At 36.9% G+C, this 18162-nt stretch overlaps 1 protein-coding gene across 4 annotated transcripts in view; it reads right to left on the bottom strand.

Moving 5' to 3' along the window:
* The window catches only part of ARSB (arylsulfatase B), a 187520-nt gene that overhangs the window by 145936 nt on the left and 23422 nt on the right, over positions 1 to 18162 (bottom strand). For all 4 annotated transcript variants that reach the window (XM_064405665.1, XM_064405666.1, XM_064405664.1 and 1 more), the window contains exons 5-6: positions 11688 to 11931; positions 3390 to 3460 (exon numbers count right to left, since the gene is read on the bottom strand). In XM_064405665.1, coding sequence (XP_064261735.1) covers positions 3390 to 3460; positions 11688 to 11931 — 315 coding nt within the window. The remainder of the gene's footprint in view (positions 1 to 3389; positions 3461 to 11687; positions 11932 to 18162) is intronic.

The following is an 18162-nucleotide window of genomic DNA, read 5'->3' as shown; positions in this document are numbered from 1 at the left end:
GGAAAGGGAGAGGAGAGGCTGGCCATCTTGGCAGTAGCTCATCACTAGACTGGCTTTGCAACCCCCAAAGACCACACCCCAGCCCCTCCTCATCCTAGTTTTGGAGATCCCACCCCAGGTTTTCATTCCACTGTATGCTCTTACACTAGTACAATAGTTGCAGGTCTGCACCACAAACCAGATCAGTTTATTAAGAGAAAACTTGTTTTTAACTCCAACTCCACTGGGCTGCCACAAGTCTGAGGGATGCTACTGGCAAGGTCTGTGGCCAGGGAGACGAACGCTTTTTTTAGCACTAAAGATGAAAAAAACGAAGTTTAAAGCACTGCCCATGTGTGTCAGACCACAGGGAAGGTTTATATTTTAATGAAGAAAAATTATCTTCTGAGAAAGATGATCTATTTGAAGGAGTCAGTGAAATAAGACCTGAGCCTTTTTTTGTAAAATGGAACTGCAGGCAAACTATTTTACAGTGGTTTTCTCTTTACTGTTGACAATAGGAGAAGTGCAGTACTTGATACAAGACTACTGCAGGGCTGCAGTGTTTGCCACTGGACATCAGGTTCTGAAAAAAGGTAAGCAGATGCTGATCAGCAGATTCATCAGATCTGCTGGAGTAATCCTGGCTGATGTTCAGAGATCAGAAACCAGCGCTCAGTCTGGGAAGCTGAGAAGTTATACGCTGTTACCCCACAAGTGGTAAATAAACACACAGCCCCTGGTCAGTGCTAACAGACCACAGCAGCAGAGACGTCACTAGCTCTGCAATCAAGACATCATGTCTTACTATTTCAACTTAACATTCTGTTGGATAGCTGGCTGTAACAGTTGACTTGCCACTAAATTAATTAATGTATTTTGCACAAATTCTTCCCTGAAGGAGGGCTTTAAAAAATCTGAACAGAACAAAGCTCAGTTTTCCTGTTTCAGTTAAAAAATCCTATTAACTAATAAGGCATCCCATCATTCATGCTAATTTTATATACATATATATATATATATATATATATATATATATATATATATATATCAAATATTGAAAGAATGTATACATTATAGAAAAAAACACTCAAGAGTTCAGGAACACTGAACCTGCCCTGAGTGCAGGTAAAACAGTAACTTAATGCTCTCCGTGTGCCCAACTATAACAGTACTGTCTTCTCGCTTGATTAACCACAACAACCTGAAAACTCCTTTTTTGGTTACATTTAACAGAATCTTGATATTTAATTGCCTATTTGCTGTTTTACAGTACTCTGCAAACCCAAAGATTTGACTAATCTTATCTTCCAGTCATTTTTCACTTTCTAATTCAAATTTCTATATAAAAGTAAGTGTTAGAATAATAGGAATACTTCATCTGACATCAGATGATTTCGGTGATGTGATTTTTCAAAGCAGACTAGGACAAGAGCAAAATATCATCAAGAGGGTAAAAGGTTATACAGGAATTTGGAAAGAACCCAGCAAAATCTGCAAACATGTCTTTTAGCACCATAGGCAAAAGAGTATTCTGATGTCAAAACAGTTAGGACATGGAAACAATAAACAGTCAAAGAAAGAGCAAGACACCAGAGTGACACAGTTAATCATCTTGGTGACAAGAAGAGTGCATGGACAGTTTAAGATGCTTTAAAAAAAAAAAAAAAGGAAACCAACAAAACATGCAGAGAACCATGATTGCTGAAAATCTGAAACTGCTTGCATATTCCAAGTTTTGCGTCTCACTAATCTATCCCTAATAGAGACACTAGCATAATTTTTCTAGATATTAATTCTAAACTTATTATTCCATTTCAATAAATGAAAACCAGACAGTAAGTAAAAATCAGAGTAAAAATCAGCTGACTTACATACATATCCAATTACTCCTAATAACTTAGGCTGCTAAATAGAAATTTTAATCCTTATATGACGAAGCACAATTTCATTAGGAAGCACAAAGTAATTTGCTGAAAGAATAGGCCTTTCCTGAGACAAGACAGTGAAACTATATGGTGCATGAGAATGTGTTGGCGAAGAGCGCGGTTTTTGGTTTTAATTACTGCAGTTTTGAAAGGCACAAAAAAACATTGTAAATTTACAGGCATGTATATAACTTCCTCTGTTCATGATTCTTAAAAAATGCATCTTATGCAGTATAAGAGTTGCACCTACTACAGCTTCTAACCCCCAGCCCCACTTTCCTGCCCACATTTCACGCAATGTACACAAATAAGGACACAAAAATGTAGCAAACAGTGAATGATCATCAGAGCACGGCATCATGGAAGTAGTTTGGGGCCACATTTGCTAAGAGCTCAGGTTCCTGAAAACCTCCTTTGCTTGTCCCCCTTCTGCTTACTCCAGGAATTTGTCTATTCAAACAACTCAATCACAGGCCATTCCCACAAGGAAAAGACGGTCTCTGAAGTAGGTCTGAGAATACGTCATCGGGGCATAACATTGTACAGGAATCCTATGACTCACTAAGCATTTTTTGAAGGGAAATTGGAGTAGCTAGACCTTAATTCAATCAGTATGAAGGAACTATCAGCAGGCAGAGCTTCCCAGTCAGCATTAGATAGGCACAATGTTGCTCCTTCTCAGAAAAGTCACAGAACCAGATGTGTATTGCAAAAGGCCATCTTACCCCTTTCCATCCAGTCATTGCAGAACAATGTGTATTTGTTTTGCAGGCAACAGATCACTGTCTCCATTGCACTACTTTTTCTCTGCCTGGATTTACTTCTTTACATAATGAAATACAGAAATGCTATAAAAATACTGAAAGGGACCTGTTCCAATGTTCTGTTTGAAAAAATGTCTGCCTGAAAAGCTTGTAGTCCTTAGCAAACTAGTAATGTTGAATCATAAAACAGATGGTGCTTAAAAAGAGCTATAGAATTAGCGAAGTTCAGCTTCAATTCATGTGATTGTGGCATTAAGGATCCAACCCACATGATTATGGAACAAAAGCAATCACACAGCTTGGAACTTCTCAGCTCCTCACAAACTCAAGGTTTCCATTTGCAAGGTCGTATCAAGATGTACTGGGGCGAGCAGTTCATTTGGAATTCTGGAGAGAGGGTTTGGAAAGGGCTCTTGGCAGAGTGCCTCACTGTGCACCTCAGGCACACAGCTGCTCCTCAACATTTCCATGTTCCAAAGTACTTTATTCATTACTCAGCAATGTTTCAGAGTTCTCCAAAATAGGAAGCCCATGTTGATCATGTTGAAGAACTTACACCATCCAGGGGATGATATTTCTGTATTTTAAGGCTATTTACTTACAAGCAAAAGGCATCCTACTGTATTTTGTTTCACCTGGAAGAAAATACTTCACTTATGGAAGACAAGAAGTGTTCAGAAGGTAAACTGTATGTTTAATAAATCTTGAGCATACTCACATGGGGAATCATCCACAAACATGGGGTCTATGTTATGCAGCAGTTCCACTCTGGGAGAAGGTCTTCCTTCACTAAGAGAGATTTCAAAAGGAAATGTTAATTTTCTCCTATAGCTCATTCGGATTCTGCATCCTTTCTTTTAAGGCTTTTTGTCATGTTAGTAGAGAGTGAGCTCATAACTTCAAATTGATTACTATCAACTTTAATCTGAATACTCCTTCCTGGCTGAGCAGCAACAACCTTTGCCTCTACAAGTTTTCCCTGACTTCAGGGCTGTTTATTTAGATTATACATAAGTTTACTGAGTACAGAATTGGCCCTACCTAAACAGGGTTTTACAACAACCGATTTTAAGAGTCAAATTTCACAGCATAAGCTGGCATAGCACTTTCTGTGCTCTCTGCTTACCTGAACAACTGCGGAAGCATTATGGCTGGGTGCCTCAAAAAACACCACAAGCATTGCTATCCCACCAAAAAAAAAAAAAAAAAATCACCTTTGATTTCTAATTGAGGTCACAAGGATTATTTAGATATTTAGAATCTTGTTGTGTTAAAAAAGAAAATAATCCTTCTTTTTCTAGCCATTCAGTACATAGAGATGGTGGGGAATAAGCCTCTGAATTTACCCTTGAATTTTCCTAGCTAAGTAAATCCCAGACCTAAAAAAACTGAGTAAATGAAATTTACTCCTTATAAAGGGCAACATGAGTAGGAAGACATACTTAGAAAGAAATATATCTACACAAAGACATGACAATAATTTATTATCTGACAGTGAACCTAAATACATCCTTTCAGAAATTTCCAAATAATTTAAATTGCTTTTTCTTTCATTAAGGAGCTTAACTTAAGACACAAAAAATTCAACCAGGCCCCTTAGCTTCTTGACATTAAGAATAAAAACTCAGGTAATATAAAATTCATTGGAGATATAAAAAATTATAGTTATTTTAATATATAGAATATATCATTAAACAGCATTTACCTGTAATTTAAAATTTGCAGTAACAAACAAAATAATATTTTTCAGTTACATTTCTAAAAACATTTCTGGATTATACATTTTGAGTGAGTACAGAACTATCAAGAAGAACTAAAAGATTAAATGTGTACAGGTAATATACTATTGTAATTAATACAGAGGAATTACATTAATTAAGCTACAGTGTCAGTAATTCAATGTGTAGAAACTGCTACAAAAATATTTTTTCCCAAAATGTGGGTGAAAGACTAACTGTGCCCTCACCCCCAACTGAATATAGCAGTCACACTCTTAATTTAAGAATGCTTGGCCTTATTTAAACAAATTTTATCTTAAGTTTAATAAACTGTATGTGCTCCATTGACAGCTGCGTTCAAGTGTGCCTTTCACCATCTGTTCATAGGTAACAGTAACAAGAACCAGTTAGCAAAAGTTAAACTAGGTTTCAAATTTATGGCCTGTGATTGACTCTGCACTAACTGCAAAAACTGGGAAGGTTTTTTTCAGTTTCTGAGCTGTATCTACATTTTCCAGAATATTTTAAAAGAAAGAAACCACCAGAGTTATGGTAAGTAATCCAGTATTTGACTCTTCCACCAGAATCAAATACAGCACAATTAAGAAACTTATCCTATTTACTTCTCATCTTTATAGATTCAATATTCATAGAGTGCTGCTCAGTATTCACACAGTGCTGAGTGACCAGCAGGGCCAGGGAGGGGATTCTGCCCCTCTGCTCTGCTCTGCTCAGACCCCACCTGCAGGGCTGCAGCAGCTCTGGGGCCCAGCACAGGAAGGACATGGACCTGCTGGAGGGAGTCCAGAGGAGGCCACAAAGACAATCAGAGGGATGGAGCACCTTCTTTTTTGGACAGGCTGAAAGCTGGGTTTGTAAAGCCTGGAGAAGAGAAGGCTCTGGGCAGCCCTCACAACAGCCTTTCAGTACTTAATGGGGGCCTACGAGAAAGACAGGGACAGACTTTTTAGTAGGGCCTGTGGTGACAGGACAAACGGTGATGGTTTTACACTGAGGGACAGTTGATTTACACTGGATATAAGAAAGAATTTTTTTTATTATGAGGGTAATGAAACACTGGTACAGGTTGTCCAGAGAAGTAGTAAATGATCCATCCCTAGAAACATTCATCAGGTGAACAGGGCTTAGGGCAATCTAATCTAGTTGAAGATGTCCCTGTCTAAGGAACAAGGGTTGGCCTAAATGACCTTTGAACCAGCTTATTCTATGATTCCACATGAGTCTGTGATTATACCAATCGTATTCATAGTGTTCAAGCAGACTGAAGGTAACTCCCTTTATCAATTTTAACACAGACAGTGTGATATTATAAACTAAACATGGCTATTTACATTACAGCTGATAGAATACAAAAAGTAAAGATTGTACTTGTATTAAAGTAAGTTTTTAATGCAGCAGTTGCCATTATTATTGAATTCATTTTGTTCTGGGATAGAATATTGTTCTTAGTACCTTGGATGTGATTTATATGTAATCATGGGATTTACTCCCTGAAGCTTATGGCATCACTACATTAAGCTCCGTGGAGCTACTACATGGTACAGCACTGCTTTTCACTTTGAGTGTTACTCCAGTAATTCTTGTTGTACAGAGCATGGATACTCACAACCAGCATATATCACAAAACAATAGCCAAAAATTTGGCATTGCATGTCGAAAAAGAACACCTGCCTCACAGCAAAAAACATCAGGAAAACAGAAACAACGTTCTGGGGACAACAGATAGGAAATTTATGCCTGTAACAGAGATCCATTTCCCTTGAAGTGCCTTAACTCTGCCCTCCTTGCTATTTACAAAACTCCATAGAGAACACAGACTCAACTACAGATTCACCTTGGCAGATGTTCTGCAAGGGTATTTTGAATCAGGAATACGGTCTAGCCAGGAGAGCTACAATAACAAAGCAATAATACTCTCTAGAGAAACCTGCCTTTGTACTTTAGTAACTGCCGCCTGGGTAACCATATCTTACAATGCTCTAATTTTAGAATATTTATTTTTAGCCTTCAATATCCTAATACGTCATCCCTCCCCCTAAACATAAGGAACTTTTTATATTGTCTGGTTATTATTTTACCCTGTCAGATGGTAGAATAATTAAGATATGTCCTTATTATTTAATTAAACAGTTAAAAGCTGCTGTTTTTCAAAACAGTCCTCTATGTAAGAACAGCTTAATGAAAGCCTGTGACCTAACTTCAGTGATAGTATGAGAATCAGCTAGTTCATTCTTCTGATTTGCAAAGTTCTTAAATCATACCGAAAGCCCTATTATTCCTTAGTAAGCACAAAGATCTACATGCAATCTTTCACTTTTGTGGTTGTTAAACACCCAGAAGATGTCCTTGGCAAAGAATCCAAGGTTTTTCAGGGTGTGTTTGTCTTGCACAAAAACATTCTCAGTGTCACTAAGCAAAATGTGAGTCTCTATAATCTTGTCCTAGTTCTCTGGCTCTTATTTTTAATGTTTTCCTAAAATGATCATGTTTCAGATATGTGGGAAATAAACATACTGTCAGCTTTACACTGCTCCTTCTTCTGCATTAATTTATATCACAACAATGAATTTTTTTTAAACAGGCGCTTGATTTCTAAAATAAATGCACCCATTCAGTACAGAAGAATTCAAGCTGATCTTACTTCATTTACTACGCCAAATCAGTTATGATATTTCAACCTTATAAAAATATAAAAATGAAACTTTTCCTACAAAATATGTAAGTAAGACTCTAAACTCTCTGGTTAATAATAAGCTTTGACAAAATAATAGTTACGTGTACTCTATTTTTTCCTGAATCTCTCAGTGCCTATCATATTGCTTCATGTGGTCTACAATTCCATATGTCTGTTAATGCAAAATAAAATATTTTCTCTGAGCATGGACGCACTAGATATTCAGTGCTGAAAATCAAGATGTATCAAAAAAAAAAATCAACCAAAGAAAAACTACTTTGCCAAGTGTCTTTATTTCAATAGAGTAGTAAGCATCTGGAGAACAGATGTTTCTTAAAAATGCAACTGCCTTTTGTGATACTTGCTTGGAAATATGCAGTAGAATTTAGACTCCTTGCCTGGTTGCATTTTAGTATTGTTCTTGCTATTCTCAAGTGCTATTTTTGTAAAATTTATCAGTGATATTATCACCATGTTTTCAGAAATTATTTATAATACGTACATGGAGCTATATTGTAGTCTTACCCACTACAATAATCTAAGGCAAGAGAAAAGAGAAATGTACTATGATTTGCTATTTATTTATGAACCTTTATAAAATGTTGATACCTGAGACTGGAAAGATCTGATAGCCATCCAAAAATGGGTTGACACAACGATACTATGCTAAGTTATTTGCAAAAAGAAATGAAAGACATCAAAGAGGAACTTACATTTCATTTCAAAGGTATTTTGAGAAAAATAAAAATTACATGGTACAGGTTGAATTGTATGCTGCAACAGAAGTTTGCAAAGAAAAACAGTCCAAGAGAGGTAGGGATGGAAAAAGAGTGGTAAAATCTGCATGTGAAGATATCATTATGAAGACAAGAGCAGGGAAAGGGCTCTTGTAACAACCCATGTTAATGACAATCCAGACTAGCATGTCAGCACAGCCCCAGCACATCGAGGCCAGTCCCACTGGACAGGGACATCTGGAGGCAAGGCAGTGATGGCCCCGCGGAGTCACAGAGGTAGTGCAGGACACAGATGCAGCATCAAAAGGACAGAAATAGGTATAACTAGAACCTATGCACAGTTACCAACCTACAAAGAGCACAGAAGAAGCTTGAAGAACTTCACACGTGGCATCCCTGGACCTCTGCAGCACAGCAACAGATGCTGGGCCCATGTGTTGACAAACATGGTGTGGGGATGCCAGGTGGATGGCTTGAAATCCTCTGCCCCTGTGTGTGGCGGGGCAGACTTCCTAGACACACATATACACCTCTTGGTGACTAAGACTGTCTAGCTGTGAGAGTGTGAGCAAAACCTGCTCTATTTTAGTTTCTAATTCAAATAAAATCACTTTCCTCTTTCATTAAGTCTTTCATTGATACAATGCTGAAACAGTAAAGGGTCAGCAGATGGATTTGGAAAGAGAAGACGAGCTTTAGAGCTAAAATCTCTGTCAAAGAGCTTTTAAGTACCATGCAAATTTTTACCTAAGAGTTCAAACAGTGAGAACACAAACTGTGTAGTTCCTCAGTTTCATGCACTGTATGACAAAAACTTAAGAGTATAGGTAACCAAAAATAATGCAAAAGAAGGTATTTTTGTCTGCAAGATGTGTGCTTCTGAACATCATCTTTTCCTGCTGTTTCCTCCTAACCGTTATTTGTCTTCTGGTTCTTCAGGCCAGAATTAAGGTCTGAAGGTATGAAAGGTACACTTGGCTCTCATATGACTCTCAGCACTTCTTTGCACTACAAGTATTTAATATTAATTGGTGTCATGTTAATCTGATTTCTAATTTGGACCACCAGTAATTTAAAGTCATGACAGAAAGTTCATCTTGGTCTAGAATTTCAGAATTTATACTCAGCATTTAAAAATTTATGTTGAATTTCTGTGTATTGAATACATATTCCTACTTCTAGAGTACATTACATTTATACATAGTTATTTTCAGTAGTATAATATTTATTATAAATTATTACATTATATTATTATATTTTTAGTATTACATGAACATCATATTAAGAACTCATTTTTAATACTGATAATCAATAGACAGATTAAATGAAAATAGATTAAATATATTTAATCTAATCTGAAATAGATTAAATATTTTTTTGACTTCTGAGAATATCTGCATCATCCTATATATTCTTTTGAATATCTAAATCAAGGTTCCAAATTTATGATCTTTTTCCTTTTGATTACACACATATGAACCAGCAGACTCAGGATTAAAGTGTCTGTCCCCCCCCAAAAAAAAATCACAAGAAGCTTATGCATTTATTTATATTAGACTGTACTGAACAAAAAAAAAAAAAGATGTAACACAGTGATTAATTTTCCTTTTTCAAATGAGTTAGAATCTTAGCAAGTTATAATTTCACTCACTGTGAGCCATTTAGTCCCAAAAAAACAACATATTTGAACTTTTTGTCAGATATCACCAAAAGGGCACTGTGCCTTCATTGTTTGCTATCCAATATTCAAGTGACCTTTTGAATTATGGTAATGAAATTTAATATAGTCATTTATCCTGATTACATGGGAAAACCATGTGAAATTTGATATTGTGGCTGCAAGGTCAACCAAGGAATAGCCTAACAGTTAGAAAACCTGACTTGTTATCTGTCCAGAGAGAGGCCCTCTCTTTGACACAACCAAAAATGCTGGTAGTCACCTGTTCCCAGTAAAGATTGCATTCATTCCCTTCACAAAGAGAGAAATGCAAATGTCAGCAGTGCACTGGTACAGTTCTACCTATCCTTCCCAACAACTCTCCTGTTGAAGTAACCTGGTCTGAGAAGATTAATCCATTGCAAAAATACATGGTTGAAACTGAACCTGAAGTAGACAGGAATCCTAATGACAGCTGGAAGAAAAATGTATGGTTTAGGTGTACCCTGGATCCTGCTGATGCTAAGTTTCCCCACAGGGACACTGACAAGTAAAACATTTTACTTTTTCTGGCTGGATGGGAGTCTCCATTCCTTCCTGGCAGTTAATGATCCTTGGCCTCAATTATACATATCGTTATCTTCTTCCACTTGGAAGAGAGCCACGCAGTACACCTGGGCAGAAGGCCATGAGCTTCCTGTAAACTCCAGCTACTGCAGAACACCACTCCTTAGCTGTTCAGAAACACAGGCAGCACTAAGAATGAGATCAAGCTTATTAGCTTCAAACAAGTAATGCTATAGGTACAGACAAACCAATTCTGAATTCCAGATACAGGGTTTTCTTCTGGGGAGGTGTATGGCTTTGGGTTTGGTTTTGCTTTTTATTTTTCACTCCAAGACGCATATAGATTGATGATCCATGGATGGGTATATGGGCTCAAATCTGCTTACTGTAACTCTCAATTTCTCATCTCAGTCCGTAACCCAGATAGCACTCCTGCTCATGCTTGTTTAGGAATTGCTTTTAACTCTTGCAATTCACAGTCTAGGATACTAAGACACACAAAAAAAGAAGGGGACAAAAGGTGATAACACACATAATATGGTACACTCTACCTGCTATAAAAGCACAACAAAGGCTACCAAAGGAAACAGAACATTAATCCTCAAGTGAATAGCGAGTAGGAAATATAATTGTTAGTCCTTTTATTCTGCTTTGGCAGTATTGAATTTTCCATCCTAAATTATTCTTATGTGAACTAAAACAATATTCAAAGACCTTATAAAAATAAATGCAACTTATACGAAGACAGACAACAGGATTTAGCCCTATCAATAAATACATTACATGCAGCACAGAAAACAAAGAAACAAGGTAATTTAAACCAACACAATTTTTGCAAAACTAAAGGCTGGTCACAGAACTTCAAAATTCTGCAGAAACGTAGGTTTTTAAGGACTTTGTAATCCATTTTAGCGAAGTAAAAGAACATTGAAATAACCCAGCTGGAGCTATGTTGCCTCTTTTTCCAGTCATCTAAGCATGTCTGCACTGAGCTGTTGAGTATTTCAGCTTGCTTGAATCAGTCACAACATCATGACCTTCAGGAACCAGGTCAGGTGTACTTTTGTACTCAATCTCAAAGGCTTTTCAAGACACTGGACAGCACAACACAGTTCTATGCAAATGGTTACACTGTGAGCTAGCCTGACAAGTTCATTACTGAGCTGACAAACCATCAAAGTGGCATCCATGTTCACTGAGTTTAATGTCTGCACAGATTTCCCATATGTCCAATTCCAGATCCATACTGCAGAGACACCTAACTGAGCTCTGAAGAGAGCAGGGTTTGGTCCATAAAATTTACTAACTTGTACTCCATGCTGTGCAAAATCAGTTAACATACTCCAGGATCACAGAATGTTCTTGAAGAAGTATACCATGCTTGTGAGCTGTTGTGTTCATACTGAAAAATTCAAACATCAAGTTAAAGCTGTATGAAGGCTTTGCATCTGTAACCAGGATTAATTTGCAACCTGGATAATTCCCTCATAGACAGCACCATTAACTGCTTTAACTTTATACCTTCCCTTTTTATGGGAAAGGAACAGGCAGTATTTCCCTCTCCATTCCAGTTTTGTTTCCTGGGCTGATTAAATTCTGCTCATACCAGAATGATTACTTGATGACTCAACATGAAAGTTACCTGATAGTGTTCCAAACATCAAAGCCATCCAAAGGCTTAGTGCCATTGGTATGTCCTCCAGCAAGGTGCACCAGTGTTGGCAGCCAGTCAGAGATATGGATGAGTTCATGACTTTCTACACCTTTTTGTTTCAGCAAAGGACTTGCAACAAAACCTACACCTCTCACTCCTCCTTCCCAGAGGGTCCATTTTCTCCCTCTCAGTGGCCAGTTATTCCCCCCTGCTAAAGTTTGTCCTCCATTATCTGAAAAACAAATAAACAAAAAGAATTGGTGAGAAAGAAACAGAACATTTTCACAATACAGGTGTGTCATATGAGTATTTGCATACTGCTGTTAGGTGTCCATAAAATGTCAAACAATCAGGATCAAGTAACAAACATATGTTACATATTCACACCTACAAATTACATCAATGAAAAGCTATCACTAGGCAGAGATTATCCCATACCAGAAGACAGTAATTTAGAAAGACTGCGCTAAGAACAACGCTTCTGACCATGATTCAAAACACCATTAGGTATCCAAAGCTTTCAGAACCAAAGACTTCAAAAATTTAGTTTCAACTAATTTAAAGACCACAAGAAGAGTTGCTATCAATGCCATCATTAGTACTCAGAATACACTGGTTTCCAAAGCAGGGTAACATGCTTTAAATGGAAACCTGTTATTCCAGTCTCAGGACAATCCTCGCTTAGAAGCAGGGCTTTTTCCATATTTTGAGGCAGCTACACATAAGGCTCGACAAAACAGGGTTTCCTTCTCCTCAGGCAGAATGATAAAGCCCTAATAAAATGAATTGAAGCTAGTTAACATAACTGAAGTGATTCTGAAATTGGATTTATGTTTGGTGAGAATAATATATAAGATGGGTACAGAAAAAGCTGCATCACCATGACTACAGAAAAATCTATGTGAATTAGAGATGGCTCATGGTATGCTTTTCTTTTTAACTCTCTCTGACAAAGCTTCCACGCTTAGGAAAAAACCCAGATCCTTGAAGTTAACAGTAATGATACTTTGAACTTACTTTCAGTACTGTTATAGAGTTGTTCTTGTTCAAACCTACTGTAATGCTCTCAGAAGAGTCATAGCTGGCAATAATTCTGTTAAACATAATTTTCCTCTATTTTAATGAGGTTAAAATTTTTTCAAATAGTAATTGCTGAATTGACATTCAGTGTCATTTGACAGGTTTGTATTGTTTGTATTGTATTTTCTAGTTAAAAAAACATTAATTTGAGGGAAGAAACAAGAAGTCCAACCTCTCACTGAAGAACTTCACTGTAACCAGAACAAAATTTTCTTTCTGGTTAACAAGAGTTCAAGAAGCATTTGGACATACCCTTGGGCACATGGTGTGATCCTGGGAGATGGTCCTGTGCAGGGCCAGAAGCTGGACTCAATGGTCCCTGAGGGTCCCTTCCAAGTCCCTTTCAACTCAGCTTATTCTGTGACTCTGTTTTTAATTAGGGATCAATGTAAACCCCCGTATCTTTCTACTGCACACAAAAGACCACTTTTGATCTACAAAGGAATAAATCACAGATGTTTGTGAAAACTTTGAAAGGCAGAAGCCTAAGCTAAATGAAGCACTTGGCAAAAAAATAATTATCTGAAAAGAGTTAAACGTCCTGTGGCCCAACGAGCTTCCAGCTGGGTTGCCCATGTTCCTGCATTTTTGGATTAAAAAGAAATTAATGAAGATTGCTACCATTATTTCTTGCACAACAAAGTTGAGCTCTGAGAACTTAAAGCAGTTGCTGGTTAAAACAAAAATTAAAAAAAAAACCTCATGTCAAACCACGACAATCAGTTTCAACAATTCCTTCTTCTCATAATGTAAACAGGAATTCCTGTCAGAGCTACTCATGGGACAGAGTTTTCAGTAGCTTTTAACCTTTGGTGGCCTTAGAATAAAAGGCATCCTATCCACACTGTATTAGACCATAGTTTGGACATACAGAGGAATCAGACCTTAAGTATTTCACATACCTCCCTTGTACCACAGACTGCTCATTGTCTCTATCAGTTCAATAGCAGTACACCAGGGTTCCTCTAATTCCTGATTATCAGCAACAAAGTACCAAGGAAATTGTAGAAGTAGGTGGTATTTCTGAATAATAGTGAGAGAGAAGTTTGCACTTCTCAGGTTACAGTCAAATCTTTATGATACTTACTTTTCCTTGCTTTCTGCAAGATTTTTTTTTTCTTTCACATTCTGCCAGTTTCTCTACACATTAACTTCCCTGATAAAAGGAGTCTATCTAACACATATCCTGTAAAAACTTGTGTCTTTTATTAACAGTACATCAAGTTATAAAGAAAGGGGGGGAAAATTGTGTTTTGATAGTTGATCTGATATGCAAATGAAAAAACAAGCAACATATGAAACAAAGGCTCATCCCTCTCATTTGACTGCTTATTCTAACATTGCCAAAACATTACTTTTTCCTTCCTTGGGAATTTATGTTCAAGTACTCCTTCCTGTGTAATTTCTTGACTGAGTTATCAAGAAAGTGTTGAAGGAGAGAAAAGGATGGTTTCTGTTTTGATTATTAAGGTCTGTTTCCTTTCTAGGTAGGCAGAATGATACGTCACTAGCAGCTTACATGTAAGCAACACCTTCCACACAGTCTGAAATGTTATTGAGAACTTCAAATGTTCACGGTTTGTTAAAGAGGAGTTGGTTACATAACAATGAAAGAACCTAACGGGATCTGTATTAATAAAATATTAAGCTAACTACTAAATAATAAAGGGAGAGGGAATAAACAAGAACCCACTGATTGCATGGAGTACAGACCTGACAGAAAGTCCATTCAGGACTGTAACTGCTGTTCTGGTCCTGGTTTTACCTCCAGAAGTATGTCTGCACAGCAAGAGACAAGATGGGCACCGCTGTGCGTGTGTGTGTTCAGGTACATTTCCTCTCAATCAACAGCTATGGATGTATATTATTGATGCTAAAAGCTTGCATGGGTTCAGAAAGAAGAAGTTAAAGTTGAAAAAATTATACAGTTCCTATATGAAAACACATCACCTCACTGCAGAAGTTTCTTCAGCCACAAACTGCTGAAGATTTGCAAGTTTTCACAGAAGTTTCCTAGACATGTGCCACAGAGAATTGCCATAGTGAGGGAGTGCCTGGCTAGACAGATACTTCATCTGTGGAAGCACACCCACTCTCATTTTCTGCCAAAGAAATTATTCCTTACTAACTCCTTAAGCCATTTTACTCAAGTATCTCAAACATGGAACTAATTCCAAGTCCAAGTGGAAACTCACACTAGTTTAAAACACACAGGTGTGAGACAAATGGAATCATTGTTCCTTCATACTCTACACAGGCTTCACATCCAATTCTAAATCTACTTCAAAACAATATTTTCTGAACTATTTATCACACATTTTTGTAACCGTTTCTCTCCATGACTATCTTATGTCAGAAGACAGTCTCTAGAGCAAAGCTTCTGGAATCAAGCTACTTACATCTTGTGGACCCCATTTACAAGATTGCTTAGAATTAAAGTTTCAGCCTTGCTACTTCTGCTGAAAACACAAGCTTCCCCCAGGCACGACACTCATTATTTCTTTGCTGGAGACAAACATCAAACATGATTTGCATTAAAAATTCTGAAATAGTGTGGAAAATGTATTTTTCTTATCTGTAAGAATAATTTTTGCAATTACATATACATAATTAGACTAAAGCAGTACCCATGACTAGGGGTATTAAAGAACTGTAAAACTAACCAGCTCTTGTCCGTGAAGAAAGGATGAAAGGGGAGTTAATAAAGCTGTATTTGGAAATTATGCTACTTGGCATAAGCATTATCTAGCCAATTTATGCAGGTTTGTTTTCTTTCTTTAACAGAAGCATCACACATTTTTGAAGAGCTTTATTCCTTGCTTGGCTTGCTTTGAGAGATCTTTAGCTACTCTTATTTCTCCCAGCATTAATCAGTCTTATTATGTATTTTAATGAGGGGGTACCTAGATGCTTTATTTCCATTCTCACGGAATTTTCTTCTGCAAGGTGAAATTTGTGGCAACAAATGAGCATATGGGGAAAAGCCAGTCTCACTAATACAAGGATGGGCTGAAACAGAATTTGTAGCAGGCACCACCACCTGCAATGAAAAAATGCACAGCACATATATGCTGGGTAAATGACAAGAGAATAAAGGAGAGCAATGGAAACTACTTTAAAAGGTAGTTTCCATCAAAGCTGAATCAACATCAGCTTAAATGGAACAAGCGAAAACAACAAAATATGTCAAAATGTACCTCCATCCCAGAAAAAAATAGGTGAAAATACAACATATTTTTGACACAGAAAAACAGAGAATATAACCTATTCTTAAAATGCAGGTGATTGCCTTTGGAACTACTGTGGTCCTCTTATTAAAAAGAAAGAAGAGGAAGGGTTACTTTAAAAATACATTTAATAAAAACCTTTCAACATAAGAAAAACAAATGTAAAGCTTGTGTGTCTTGAATATACAATACAACTTTAAATATTAAGGCAAATGTTCTTCTCACAAACATCTGCTTTTGTAATTAATATTCATTGTCATACACGAGAAAGAGTTTTGCTAAATCTGTAATTTCTAAACTGTAAGAGATGTTTTGCAGGAGTTTTTAAGGGAATCAGTAAACAAAACTATACAGCGAGTCCCTTCTGTTTCTCCCAAATACTTCTCTGAAGAGTTGCCAACTGCCAAACATTTTAACTAGCACATTGTATATATACACTGATGTGGGATGTGTGTAGCTAGCGAGCAGTTTAATGACTAAGATTTCTTTAAAGAAGAGATGGACAATAAAAAACATCAATAAAACAATTCTGAGAGCAATAATTAATGAAGCATGGATTCAAGTCTTTGGATAGACTCACTTTCCTACAAAATTACCCTGGAACTGAAGCAACAGTCTGCTTTGCACTATAAAGACATCACTAGAAGTAGATGTTCACAACTATGGGGAAAGCTTTATATGGGATTTGTACCTCACTAGACAATAGAAAACCAAAAAAAGGTAAAAGTGTTGACTTAAGAACAAACTCCGACAAATGTCCTTCCCAGGATCATAAGCATCTCTTGCCTGCATGCATTCATTGCCAAGAAAGATTCACAGTAGTTAGTGAATTAGGGGCAATATTAATAGCATTAATACATTTGTTTAAGCACGAGAGATCACTTCTCTGAGTAATTCAGTTTAGACTGATCAATGGGTTTGAAAGTTATTTTTAGGAAAGGAAACTAAATGGAAACAAGCACTGCAATACTGTGTAAGGCCAGCTCTCTAATAAAGCAAGCTTCATCTCCCCAAGTTGTATGCATTCAAAAAAAAAAATCTATTCTTGTCTAGGCAGTGGAATGAAAAACTTATTAAAAAAGCTATAAAGAGACCTTTATGGTTTATTTTCTGGATAGTGGGGAAAACACTATAATAAGAGTTTCCAAAGACCACCTAAATACAGTATAGGAAACACCCGAACTTCTCCACCGTGTGGACATGTGGACCAAGTGACTTCCTCCTGTGACTTGTACAGCCTGCACATGCTATCTTAGCAGCTTTTGATCACAATCCTGTCTCATATTTATGGTTTAGAACACAGGTACTATTTTCTCTGCTAATAGGCCAGAAATTAGTCTTCATTTAAAGATATTCCTTGCTGGTTTTTTTGTCAAGTTTTAGATAGGGCTTAAGTGTGTAGGTTAAAAGCAATAAATAGTACATTAAAACTTTTTGCCTTTTTTTTTTTATCCCCCAAAAGAAACAATGTGTCATCTTGTACAGTTACCTATTTTGTTAGAACAGACCAGGCCTTGTTTCAATTACACTACAGAAAAGTGAATTTTATTTTTCTTCCTAACAGAGCATATGTTTTTTGTCTCCCTTGTGACCACTCAGGTTGCTGCATTCTTCTTTCAACCACAACTGAGCTACACCCCACAGTCCCACTGACATGCCTGGCAAATTGCTCTAGACAAGCTCCTCTGAGAGGGCTTCCTGGAATTTCTCCAAAGATTCATCCAGGACTGTATTTGGTGCTGTTATTAAGCAGTTTTTACTCCAGCACTTCTCTTCAGTTTGCATTTTTTTAGTTCAAATAATAAAGAGCTACCTATAAGTCCCCTTAAGGGGAAAAAAATTCACTCTTGCTGATTACTTGAGTCAGAAGTAGGACTATCTCACAAACATGCTCCTCATTTATATAAACTGTCTTTAACTTCAATTTATTCTGCATCTTCCACTGTGCTGAGATGATATAAGTGTGTTTAAGTTGGTGATACATATTATACAAGCTTGATTACAGTATCAGAACTGTAATTTTAAGCATATGTCCTAATAATCTTAATTCTCAAGGTAAGTTTAACAACAGATTTGGCATTTGTAGAACAAGGAGTAAAACAGAAAATCTTTATGACAATAATTTTAGAAAATACAATAGTAATTATTTAATTACT

This window comes from Passer domesticus, chromosome Z, assembly GCF_036417665.1.
Source record: "Passer domesticus isolate bPasDom1 chromosome Z, bPasDom1.hap1, whole genome shotgun sequence".
Lineage (NCBI taxonomy): Eukaryota > Metazoa > Chordata > Aves > Passeriformes > Passeridae > Passer > Passer domesticus.
Note: the sequence above shows the minus strand (reverse complement) of the source record. Positions and strands in the feature narration are given on the sequence as shown.